Source organism: Thermobia domestica, chromosome 3, assembly GCF_964235325.1.
Source record: "Thermobia domestica chromosome 3, izTheDome1.hap1.1, whole genome shotgun sequence".
Taxonomy (NCBI): domain Eukaryota; kingdom Metazoa; phylum Arthropoda; class Insecta; order Zygentoma; family Lepismatidae; genus Thermobia; species Thermobia domestica.
Window position 1 is genome coordinate 124,973,655 of NC_137456.1, and position 14,125 is coordinate 124,987,779.

At 35.4% G+C, this 14,125-nt stretch overlaps 1 protein-coding gene across 1 annotated transcript in view; it reads left to right on the forward strand.

The window, feature by feature from the left end:
• PolD1 (DNA polymerase delta 1, catalytic subunit) overlaps positions 1-14,125 on the forward strand; it is a 75,599-nt gene that overhangs the window by 11,995 nt on the left and 49,479 nt on the right. Inside the window, exons 4-6 of the mRNA XM_081751628.1 lie at positions 3,496-3,607; positions 7,144-7,316; positions 9,948-10,210. Coding sequence (XP_081607754.1) covers positions 3,496-3,607; positions 7,144-7,316; positions 9,948-10,210 — 548 coding nt within the window. The remainder of the gene's footprint in view (positions 1-3,495; positions 3,608-7,143; positions 7,317-9,947; positions 10,211-14,125) is intronic.

Genomic DNA, 14,125 nt, shown 5'->3' on the forward strand with positions numbered 1-14,125 from the left:
CAAACCCACAGGAAAATTGCCAAAAGTGAATATTTTTAATTTTTAGGGGGTCTAAAGAGGGGATGAAGAATTTTCCCATGTTATTTAAATGGGCCTTTTTTTGGACCTATAATCTCATGTTTTAGATACTTAGAATTGGAATAAAAACTTGGAATTCGGTATGCCTGTACGTTTTCGTTAGCGTTACCTAAGTGAATCATCAGAAATAAAAATTTCCAACCGTAGAGTGATTTTATGGGAAACTGAAAAATCTTTCCCATGTTATTTATATGGGACGTCTTCTACACCCCAAAATGTTTAGGCACTTCCGGCAGAATTAGAATAATGAAATTTGGCATGATTGTAGCCTTCCAGAACTAACTGACAGAAAAATTGCCAAAAGTGAATATTTTTAATTTTTTAGGAGTCTAAAGGGGGATGAAGAAATCCCCATGCTATTTAAATGGGCGTTTTCTTGGGATACAAAATTTTATCTTTTAGATAGTTGAAATAGGAAAAGAAACGATAGGATTGTGGGTTTAAGAAGTGCGAGGCCGTAGGCCGAGCAAAGACTGTGTGGGGGCGAAGTCCCCGGATGGGCAGATTCAGGAAATATGAAGAGCAAGTTCACGAAATTCACTATTGATGCAAAGGGCGATAGATAAGAAATGCGAGGCCGTAGGCCGAGCAAACTCGGGGGCATGGGGCCGGAGCCCTAGCTAGCCAAAGGGTAGTTTCTTTATAGATTTCGTCTCGTAAGTGTTATTTTTTTTCTCTAAAAGAAATCTTTCCTTCTTATTGAGGGGGTTTAAGCACAATGGTAACTTCAAATATTTTAAATCTACCCCATGTTTCAACTTTGTATATACATACATTTTTTTAGTACTAACTGCGTGAAAATATCGATTAATAGAACGTATGGAATACATGCTTCAATAAAGCTAAAGTACTTACCTATTTGTGTTCCTTAATACAGAATAGAGTTTCCAATATTTTGGTAATATACACGTGTAATCTTCAACGAGAATTAATAAGTCTTGGCACATGTTTTATATTGAAATTTTCACATGCTTATAGTTTTAGTATCTTTGGATATTTCAAATTTGTATTTGTTGCCTATACGTGAAAACAATTCGATTTGATAAAACATGGCTTATATTTTCATTAGGCTATGTCGAACATCATCCTCGGTTGCGGTAGAAAATTGATCAAGGATATGTAGATAAAAGGAGGCAAGCTTCTTGAACTTCAAAATTTTCGTATTTAAATAATATAACAATAATTTTCCTCGATAACTTTTACCAAAGTGACTCAATTTTGAGTCATCATGGCCTTTATCTTTGAGACTTCCATCTCCACTACATGAAGTTAAAATCAGTCAAGAATTAGGGACTGAATTACCTCCTCTCACACCAGTTTTAAAAAGATGTTTCGTAGTAACTTCCGTAAGCATTATTCGATTTTTATACAATATGCTGTATCTTTGAGTCTTTTTCACAATACCCATTTCTTGCGGTGAAAATCAGTGACTTTCTACCACTCGGTTAAAAAAATATGTGTGTCACAATGAGCTTCATCAAAAACATTTGATTGTTGTGCAATATAGCGTATATTGTTTTACGTGGCTCCCCAGCACCTGAGTTTAGAATCAGTTGGTAATACGGGAATAAATTATTCCTTCCTCAATCTGGAAGGTACATTTTATCATAGTTTTTTTTTTTTTTTTTTTTTTTTTTTTTGGTACAATATGGCACTCATTCTTTGAGGGTTCACAATCCTTTCCACTGCTTTCAGACATGATTGGACAATAATAAGGGACTGAATTATATCCCTTCATAATATATATATATATATATATATATATATATATATATATATATATATATATATATATATATATATATATATGTGTGTGTGTGTGTGTGTGTGGGTGGGTGGGTGGAATGACAGACGTATTTTTTGGGGTTGAAGTTCGTCAGAGAAAAGAGAGTGAATTCATTCTGTTTATATGAAAGCATGCTAATAATGATTTTTGTTCAAAATTCCCGATTTTCATGGAACATACGTATATTTCTTTCGGCTCTTCAAGCTAGCTTATGATTTAGGATCAAATTCTCTCAATCTGAAGATTATGTTTTAAAGCCAGTGGAATTTCGCTTATATATTGCTCATGGACATAATTAGTAATGATTTCTTTTTCTTCCTAGGATTGATGTAACTGTCTTCCACATTAACATACTAAAAACATTCAGCGGTGGGACTTATGCTGTCACCATCTTATCCGTTAGAAACATTAAGGATTACGGTCTTTATTCTGTTTTGTGCTAATTTCTCAAAAACGGCTAACTTAGAAATGAACTGGACCAATTTAAATCTTTATTACTTTTTTTTTCCTCTCTCTCTCTCCTCGGAGTTTCACTTTCTGAATCCGTCATTCTAGTTCACGTGACAATCAAACAATACGAAAGTTCAATCACAAAATACAAGCCACTTCCCAATAAAGAAACTGATTTGAAAGAAAGTTAAACAAGTTCCGATAAATGAAGACTGAAGAAACAAAACCTGCACAATAACAACTCAACTCATAACTTCAGAATTAGTCATTAGTGCTACCATCCGTTGAAGAAGGGAAACATTCCAGGAATATTTTTTCTTCAACAGAATGTTTCAAGGTCATTATATCAGGTTAAACTGGTGGAATGTTTACTTTCGTCAATGCAATGGATACGCCTTTTAATATGTAAATAATTGGCTACAAAACCTAATTTTGGCAAATATTGGAATGTTGCCTTTTTTCAAATGATACGTTCGTGTATTTTAATACAGAATCCAAAAACTGAGAATACTCAAGTCGTCAAGTGTATCTTTTCTGCCAATGAAGTTTTTCAAAACGTTCGGCAAGCAACGTAGGTTGCTTTAAATCGAACTGATGATGGCAACAGAATGCCGTTGAAACTATACACAAATATGATTTGTTTACACAGATGCTTTAGGATGTTTGACATTTATTAGTTAGGACATTATTTGAGAAAGAAGGGGTGTGACGGAAGGTAAGAGAAGGAGGGGAAGACCCCGGTTGATGGACAAGATTAAAATGGAGAAACTTCTGTGGTACATGGAGACTTCTAAGCAAGTAATGACAGAATGATTTTTTTTTTCATGGAGGTGTGACATCGCATCAGGTACGTCTTGTATAATTGAAGGGGTTGGAGGATGAAGGTATCATGTTACATATTTTGAAACTAGGAGTTCTGGCGGTGAATGTAAATGCTATGTGTAATTGTTGCTACACAACACCTCATTTAAGTGATTCATCGTCTGGATGAAAAGATTCAGAAACGTCGAAAGGGGTATGTTATAGATGAAAACTTTTGACCTCAGTTTTCTTGAAATGTACAATTTGTTACATACCGTCTTCATCCTCTAATCCTTTAAATTCTTTTATACAACGATTTCATACTGAATATTAAATAATAATAGATACAAATGCGTTTCTTGTATATTTTCTATCTACAGGGTCCAGAAACTCAGCAAACCAGTATTAAATGGAGTCGTCCTCCACCTCCACTCTTGAATACTGAGAAAGACAGTCTGATCTTTCAACAGTTGGATATTGATCACTATACAGGTAAATGGAGACAACATAGTGTATGTGTTGCTATTATTACTCGAGTTGAGCATTTCATATCTTAACTTCGATTGCAATTAGAGTGGAAGATAGTAACAATTGTTAATTTAGAAAAGTATAGCTATTACAATAAAACAAACGCTTTCATCTCCAACATTATAATGTATAGTCTGGACTATACTGCGTCTTTTTATTTATTTATTTTTTATTTATTTATTTATTTATTTTTTGTTTGTTTGTTAAATTTGAATTTTCAAATGACTGCTTGTTGATCTTCCTTTATTAATTATAGTAGATTGGTGTGACCTATAGGATCCGTGATTTTTCATAAGAACTTCTTATCCTGAAGTTACTTGATAAAGAATATTATTTTCTTCATCGTTAGCTTTGTGGTTACATTCAAAGCTATTGCTGTGTAAGGAGAAGGCTTATCTGAAACTTAAATCAGTCACGAACTTTTAAGATACTTATTGCTGCCTCTTTCCATATGTATCGGGAATGACTAAAACATGACTAGGCTGCGAAGCTTAGGCATGTACTTAAAAGTGCTTCGCTGGCTTACTGTAGCGACTTAGAGTCCTTACAACCCTTTCTCATTTGGCGGCGAACTGCCGCGCAGGGTAGAAAGACATTGAAAGCAATGGAGCTTTTCATATATGCGCGGCGGTCGCCGCAAATTTACGCGGCGAGGAAAAACAGCCGGCTCTCCCTGCTAGAAAGCGGCGCGGCAGATTGCCGCGTATAGCCAAGTGAGACATTGCAAGCAATGGAGCTCTTTACATATAGGCGGCGATTTGCCGCTTGGGTGTTGGGAGAGGTAGCAAGTGTTGCCAGGAAAAAGTAGAGAGTGGTTGCGATAGTATGGATGTGTGTATGTTTTGCGTTTCTAGCCTAGGACACCTGGAGTGCTTTTAACCAAACTTGTTACATACAATATATGGGAAAAGATGACATGTAAAAGTAATCGAAAACGACCGATACTACCGAAGTGTCGAATCCATAGGTCGTTGATTAAAGAGAGTCCAAATCAACACAAATTATTTTTTCTATGTAATAGCAGATTGAGATAAATAATGCGGGTAGCGCTGGGCAAATGAGCTTGTAATCTATAAATTTCTGGTGCCCCAAAATTGAAATATATATATACTATCAAATATTTCAACAATATTATATATTTTACAATCCTTTGCTCTATATTTGTTACATAAAATTTCGTAATCCGGTGTTTAGTAATAATACCATGTACTTTCGCAAAGCAAGAGAGAATTCATAATGTGATCTGTGATAAGTATACCGTATTTTATATATTTTATAACTATCGTAACACTTCTATGGGTGTAATTCCTTGAATTCAGGGACTAGAGCACTTTTTTAAAGACTTGAGTCCATAGTCGGAACAGTTAAAACAAACGATTAAACCCGAAATAATAATAATAATAATAATAATAATAATAATAATAATAATAATAATAATAATAATAATAATAATAATAATAATAATAATAATAATAATAATAATACTTACAGACCAGCCTTGGGCTAGTGGTTGAGTGTTGACTTGGGATTCTGGGATAGATCTCAACTACTGACTATCCTGAAAGGACTTTATCCTATTTTCTCAGTCACAACAGATGAATATCGGGATGGTATTTTAAATATCCAGAACCTGGCCGCTATTTTGCTCAAGTCTATCAATTGTGGAAACAGTATAGAAAAATCTCCTTCAAAATACCACTTCTCTAAAAAGGGGTGAACCCATATGTGTCTTTTTGTTGTTTGTTTGTTTGCTTCCTGTCTGTATTAACAAGGCAAGTAGAAGACACTTTTTGCGTCTGTCCATTTCAACCACCACAACACGTTAAGAGTCATAAGGTTTTGTTTCTTCAGTTGCACATCAACCCTGTTCGCATGTTTTTCATTCGCGGCAAGAACGGCGACGGCAAATCGCCGCCTCAATGTGAAAGAAGCGTTAGTTGTACAATTATTGCAATAGCAATATGCCTATATATGTTCATAAGAAAAAAAAAAGTCAACAAAGGATGGTATACCTGCCTAGACATACGAAAACAAAGCAAAGCGAATAAAATGGATAGTTTTCTGACAAATCATAGGTGCGGGTCAACTTTAACAACGCTCGATTTATGTTTGGAACAAAGTAATTCCAGTTCGGTCATTCAAAAATTAATTAAATTCTTTGATTCTGTGTACATCACTTTCTGATTTTATAATAGAAGAAAGAGAAAAGAAATACGAAAATAAAAGGACGTTAATGACAAATCACTATGAAATCTCAGACGACATGAAGGACCTGTTAACCTGTGGAATAGTTTACTGCTTAGTAATCAATAAGCTTTTTATATCAGAGCCTTAACCCATAGTTATACTCGTTAAAAAAAAAAAAAAAAAACAGCGAAGTATTAGTGGAGCTATAGGCCATGCAAAGCAGTTATTCTTTTGAGCTTGTGTAGGCGTGGAAGAATTCTTAAATCATTAAAAAAAAAATTAAAATTAAAATTAAAAAATCAGAATTTAACTGATTTATTCTCATGATCACTACATGTCGAAAAAGAATATTTTTAAATTCTGTGTGGATGTGCAGAAGACAAACAACAATATCGTTCAATAATTGGACATTATTTAAGCATAAGATTTTTAGACGGTTGCACAATTATTATTTTTCTTTCCCCCTCCTACACTCCTAAATAAAGGGTACTTCATCCGAGAGCTAAAATCTGAAACAAAAAACATTCTCGAGAAAACAGTTTTAATGATTGATTTCCTTCATACATTGTAAATCAGTTTGTCATTGTTCTGCAATCAGTGTCATTAATGATGACCTATAGTACAGCATTGTTCGTTTCTCTTGTAATTTGTTCACACCTTTCTCTCAAAATAGACCAAACAATTTTATTTTATTTTTTCATATTTTATATCATTAACGACATTACAATGTGCCATTATTAATTTGTAGGAAAATAACCTAGAATGAGTAATTCATTGATCAGGGTAAATTTTATTACCTAAATTTTATGCCCTACCGCTTTCCTTAATTAATTTATTAATGATCACGGTATAGTATTGTTAATAGTCGTTGAAACAACCTGAAAGAGTAGTTTCGTATATGTAGTGGTTGTACACAGACAGTTAGTTTTGCTAAGAGGTTTGGTTTGGATCAGATAACCATTCGCATATGACATTTTTGAAACATTTGCAGAGACATTGCACATTGGTGAACTGCAAACAATTTTGCAATAAAAGTGACAACTCGTGAAAAGTAGCTACAGTGCAACAATATTTAAAACAGTAGTTGCTGAGGGTTAGACCACCAAGATATTTAATGGTTAAAAATCTGTTTTTCAAACTGTCCTAGAAAGAAATAGAAATACTAGAAACACATATTTTATATTTTAAATTGTAATCACTTTCTTCGTATATGTTTGTTTATTCTGGCTATTCTCTTGATCCTGTAAATATATTGCATATTACTATATAAGTAAAAGTCAGGAAACCGAAAAATATAATGTGTCTTATTTTAGGAAAACCATTGAAAGGAATGCCAGGACATCAAATTGGTCCAGTTCCAATAATGCGTATGTATGGAGTGACAATGGAAGGTAATTCTGTTTGCTGCCATGTTCACGGATTTTCGCCATATTTTTTTGTTCAAGTTCCCGAGAATTTTACTGACAACCATTGTTTGCCTTTTAAGGTAAATTCACTATTAATTATTAGTTTAATAATATAATAAATTGATGTATTGAATAATAATAATAATAAAATAGTAGAAGTATTCTGTCCAATAACCAAAAATTAAGTGAAAATACAAAAAGTGTAATTTTATGTGTTGTGCTGTAATAGTTAATATTTTAGTTGCTAATTCAATTGTTTGAAGTTTTTAATTTGCAATACTACACGATTAATTTACTTTTGTTTTATTTGCATGTGTTGATGGTCTTTAAGAAGTACATACCATTTACTAAGAAAACATATAAAGTATGTAGTTAACTCCCTTATTGCAATAAAATGGTTAGCGTTTTCGCCTTTCGCCATAGAAGCACATTGATACATGGTTTGAATTTCCCGCTAAACTGCAAGTCTACGCCTTGCGAAGAAGGTACTTCAAACTCCAAGTCAATATATATATATATATATATATATATATATATATATATATATATATATATATATATATATATATATATACAGGGTGTTTCAGATAAAACGTCCAGTGCTTATAAATCCGAAATGGCTGAGAATAAAAAGATAAAACAAAAACTGGGATAGGAAAATGTCATAGGGCACATCACATGGTGTTGTTGTGGAGACCCCCAGGGCCCTCCTTCAAGGGGGCCCAGGGGCCAACTACAAATTTTCAAATGGGAACACGTATTGAATCATACTTCATTCAGTAGTACTTGAAAAACGAAACAACTTTTGTAGGAAACAATTTTCGATTTGGGCCACCGTTTTCAAAATGGCCGCAAAAAGTGGGTTCTGTATCAGATAAAACGTCCAGTGCTTATAGGCCTAAATCAGAAACGGCTGATAATAGAAAGATGAAAAAAAAACTGAGATAGAAACGATGATAAAGCATATCAAGTGGTGTTGTTGTGGTGATCCTCAGGAAGCTCAGTGAAGGGGGCCTAGGTGCCAACTTCAAACTGATACAGGACTTTTTGCGGCCATTTTGAAAACGGTGGCCCAAATCGAAAATTGTTTCCTACAAAAGTTGTTTCGTATTTCAAGGACTATTGAATGAGGTATGTTTCAATACATGTTCCCATTTGAAAATTTGAAGTTGGCCCCTGGGCCCCCTTGAAGGAGGGCCCTGGGGGTCTCCACAACAACACCATGTGATGTGCCCTATGACATTTTCCTATCTCAGTTTTTGTTTCATCTTTTTATTCTCTGCCATTTCGGATTTATAAGCACTGGACGTTTTATCTGATATAGGACCCACTTTTTGCGGCCATTTAAAAACGGTGGTCCAAATCGAAAATTGTTTCCTACAAAAGTTGTTTCGTTTTTCAAGTACTATTGAATGAGGTATGATTCAATACGTGTTCCTATTTGAAAATTAGAAGTTGGCCCCTGGGCCCCCTTGAAGGAGGGCCCTGGGGGTCACCACAACAACACCATGTGATGCGCCCTATGACATTTTCCTATCTCAGTTTTTGTTTTATCTTTTTATTCTCAGCCGTTTCGGATTTATAAGCACTGGACGTTTTATCTGAAACACCATATATATATATATAGGGATCATGGCTTCAGTATTTTTCAAAAAAAAAAAAAAAAAAAAAATCAATTTGAAACTTGCATGTACAGTATTCAGGTCATCACTTAAAGGGAAACAAATCAGATAATTTTGAGTTCCCTTATGGGTATGGTTAGTGTGTGCGCCTTTGGTGCGAAAGACTCGGGTTCGATTCCCGGTAGAAGCTCATGTATTTCGGATACCACGTTAAGCTGTAGGTCCACGTCTCATATAGCCTTGTCACTGACAGAAACACTAAATCCAATCCAAACCACCAACTAAATCAGGTAATTCCCTATTACTGTTAAAAGGATTTGACTTCAAATAATTATGTTAATTTTCGTATTTGCGAGATTGAGTATTTCTCATATTAATTTATTTCATGAAACATTCCTTTTGAAGCTCGCGCCGTGTGGACTTTGTGGTGTACAAACACCGTGCTCGTGGGTTTTCTCGGGGTTTTCCCGTTTCCTCCCACTTTCTTCATTCCACCATTTCATTCATTTCTCATTATCACCGTCTCCTTTAGCCGATTACTTATTTTCTTATGGACCGATTTTCTGTGTAAACCTGGTGTGAATAGTTGACGGAAGCAGTTCCACTGTGTTGACCTCAGGAAGTTTGTATTGAAGAGTCTATCAATGGTATTTATTATAACACAATGAATTAACGTCTTTGGCAAATTTGTTCACCGTTGTACAAGTAATTTTGAAATTTAAATTAATGAGTATGTATAGTTGATAGTCTTCTATGAAAAAGAATTATTAGATACAGCTCGAAGGCTTAAATTGTTTTTTAAAGTCTTAAGTAATTAATTTATTCTATTCATTTATAAAATTCTGTTCTATACAAATTAGTTTACATACTTTCGCAGAAAAGAGTTTTATATGAATGTTGTTTCAAAATTTAAAGAAAATCTTAACCCTTTAAATCATTGGTAAGTCACATAAATAGATCGTGTTTTCTTCTTGCAGTATGGAAACATGCGTTACTTTAATTACATCTGCATAATTGTAACAGAAAAGTGCATGTGACACACCATTTTTTTCCCGCTGTTTCCAACTTCCATTTAATATATCGTTTCAGACTGCTTTAAATAAGGCAATCCTTGACGATATGAGATCAAACAAGGATGGTGTAACTGAAGCAGTGCTTGCTGTGGAGCTTCAAAAGAAAGAGAATATTTATGGATATCGTGGTGGACAGAAGGTTCCGTTTCTGAAAGTGACAGTTGCTCTGCCAAGACTCATAGCACCTGCTAAGCGTCTTCTCGAAAAGGAAGTTGTGTATGCAGCACTTGGAACGTACAATTATCAGGCTTTCGAATCAAATGTGGATTTCGATATCAGGTACGTTTTGTGTAGAATTATGAATTTCAAAAGTAATATAAATGAGAAATACACTGAGAAGGTAATATAGAACTCTTGGAAAAACTAATGGTGGAATGTTTTTGATATGTATCATTACCTTCTCAGACACAAAGCGCTTTGTGTTTGATACTGAAACAGTATCGAAGCTCTCACATAACTAGTTTTTATAAGTTGTGTATTGCCTTGCCAATGCATTTTATATCTACAGGGTGCGGCACGTAAAACCGGCCTGTAAAGTGAACACATAAAATGAAATGTAATGTATTGAATATGATTAACTACAACACATAAGTGAAATGTAATGTATTGAATATGACTACTCACCTTCACAGCAGGTGCTGAAAGTGTCCTCCGCCCACTTCAACACACATGTGAGCACGATTGAGGAGATTCATATATACCCTTGTCAGTTCTTGTGTTGTAATGCTATTGGTGACATCCTGGATCCTGGTCTTGAGTTCTTCAATTGTGTGTGGATTTGTTTCGTATACTCTTTCCTTTAATATCCCCATAAGTAAAAGTCACACGTGGACAAGTCTGGTGACCGAGGAGGCCACAAGCCTTTGCTGATTGTCCTCTCTGGTGTAAACATCTCATGCACAAGGGACAATGATGCAGCTGATGTGTGGCATGTTGCACCGTCCTGCTGAAAGTAACATAACTGACGCTCCTCTTCGGTCAAGTGTGTATAAAACTCCTCCAGGATTCCCATATACACGTCACTGTTCACTGTCGTCTCAAAGAATATGGGCCCAATAACGCGTGTGGCGGAAATGGCACACCAAGCACCAATCTTCTCATCATGCAAGGGTACCTGGTGGATTGCGTGTGGATTTTCTGTCGACCAATACCGGTTGTTTTGGGAATTTACGTACCCAGACAGGTAGAACCACGCCTCGTCACTCATGATGAGCATTAGTGGATCCAAGAAACCACTGGCAACATTGCTCAACAGCCATGAACAGAAATGCACCCTCTTCTGTAGGTCAGGCTCCTTCAGTTCTTGCACAACACTTATCCGGTACGGTTTTAACTTCAGTCCCCTTAAAACACGTCTGCAACTTCTCTCACTCGCATGAACCTGTTGACTCAATCTCCTGGTTGACTTTCGAGGACTTCTTGTCATTATCTCCTCCACCTGCATCTTTAATTCAGGTGTGCAGACAGATGGTCGTCTGTTCCTGGGAGCATTTTGAACCGATCCTGTACGCCGCCATTTTTCAATCAATTCCTGAATGGTGCTTTTCGCTGGCACAGAACGTCCTGGAAATTTCTCCCGAAACAAATTCTTTGTTTTCACAAAAGATCCAGTGAGAATGAACCCTTCAACAATGGCAACACGCTCGGGTATCGAATACGGCATTATCACACACTGACACTCACCCGGCTTAACACAACGAGGCCTTTTTCTCAACTGGTTTCGACAAGTTTCACTGGCTGCGGCTGCACGTGACTGCTGCAGGTCACGTAAGTCGACCCGACCTCGACACGCCATCTCTTGGTAGGAAGGTAGATTATTTAAGTGTTGCCAAAAACACAATATACCAGAATATTACGACGGGCCGGTTTTACGTGCCGCACCCTGTATATTTTTATAAAATCATGTATACAAGATCAAGATGCGTTTCAATCAAGATTTGGCGTTCAGTCGGATATGGTGTCGCTCAGTGTTCTTTTCTAGTCTGAAGGTAATATATAATGGATTCCTTCCAGAAGGAATACTATCTGGAAGTGATGAAACATCTTTGTGGAGCATTGAGGGAGTATTGAATCTCTCCCCGGCACCACCTAAGACGTTCTTGGTGATAATCAGGTGTTAAAACTCGCTATATAAACTCTGGTTTAAGATATTTGAATATGTTTCAGGGGAGAAAAGGGAACAATTTTTTCCTCCAGATTTAAATCGACGTTGTAGTCTATTTCATCATCAAGAAATAACAGTGGAACCAATTTAAAACGAATTGTCGAACATAGTTAATGCTTTGCTCGAGACTGCTTTTTTCATGTCACTTTCATTTAAATGTATATCCTAAAGCGGAATATGATTATTTTTTTTTTTTTTTTTTCTCAAAATAGAGTAACTCACGAACCTATCAAGTTAGGCCAAATCATGGGAGAACGGTAAAGCTAATTGAAATCATTTTATGCATATAGTTACCACCTGCCTCGAACTGGGTTTTTATCTTGTTACTTTGATTAAAACGCATATCCTAAGGGATGTGGTCATAATTTGTGCGAAAAATAAGAGTACTTACAAACCTCTCAAGCTAGGAACATGAAACTCGAAATTTAAATCCTCATTAAAACTAAACTGATACTTGTCCCAGCTTTTCTGAACATCTTTGTTTTAAGGGGGGAAGGGGTGGGCAAAAGAATATTTTATATCTATGTTCTTTATAAAAATATATGTATATGTTTCAGCATAACCGGAACACCTGGAGCAATTTCCCAAACCAGGTACACATTTGGCTTAAAATCTAGAAGCAAATACTATGGGAATAAAACAACTCAAGCACCCTGGGGTTAAGGAAAGAGGTGATATGTAAGAAAAAAAATACAACCAATATTAGTGTCGGATCCAGTTTTCGGAGTCGCTGAAATGAATAGACACTTCCAATACCATTTAAGTCCAAATTCATCCCCCATCGGCATGGGAGTAAGGGGATGGTGTTAATCCCGATATCGTTTAAGTTCAGGTTCAGCCCGCGTCGAAATGGAGCTGAAAGAAGGGATGATATTATGGATTTTTATCATTACAGTTTCATTGAAATGCGTATCCTGAGGGGGTGGGGAGGGCTCAAATACTTTCCAGAAACCTATTCTTCCTGTTCAAACAACGGATATTTCAGCTAAGTTAGAAGTGAATTGACTCGTTACCACGCTTTTTGTTAGGCCACAAGTACATTAATTGAGTGTCTAATTTTTCTTGATCTATCACAAGTGTAACATTTGCTGATTTTTAAAGATGGCATGTGAATAGTTTATATTCCATATTTGTTCGATAAACGACTTACTTCATTTGTAGGTACTTCGAATTGTTTTTATTACACATTTATTCAATAAACGACCTATTTTATTCGAGGTACCTAACATACATTAGACAGACGTGACGTACAAATAAGACTTGATGTGAGGAGCATGTAAGTTACATACGATTAAATCAACCAGAGAAGTCAGCATTAGCGGAACACAGTCAATACATTTGAAACGTTAGTCAAATAAAATAAACACGGGTGGAATTCAAGTCTTAGTTATTGAATGTGCAAAAGATATTTATTTTCAAAAATTACAAAGGGGGGAAATTTACTGATAAATGATACAATGGTCTGGAGCGATCTATATAATTCGTAATATTTCAGCATTCTTCTACTTTTTGTTCTACATGTGACCTGTAAGAAACATGTGTGATACGTATCTTGAAGCTATGGACTAGAGGTGCAAAAAAGCCGGCTTTTTTGAATCGATGGTTTTTTGCACATAAAAAGCCGGCTTGTTTGGGAAAAAAACGAGAATTTTGGAAATTTTGGCTTCTCTCATTTTCATGATTTTTCTATTTAAATAGCTTCCTTATAGTATACTCTAAAGTTAAATAAGATTTCATGACCTAAATGCTATATTTCGCTCTGGAATTCACCATCATGATGGATGGAACACATGTTTTATGAACTAAAGTAAACATAAAGTAAGTAGTATTTGAGGGCAACTGTAGAAGATATTTATTTTAACTTCTGAGTTATCGACATTTTTTTCTTTTCTACATCATTTCTTTTTAGTCATGCGTGTTTCATTTCCTAGAGATTAGTAAGCCTACTCTAGCTTCTAGCACATAAGTTAAACTTTTGTTTTTCAATATATCCATCAGAGCTTACGTTTGTCAGTATATCTGTCAAAGCG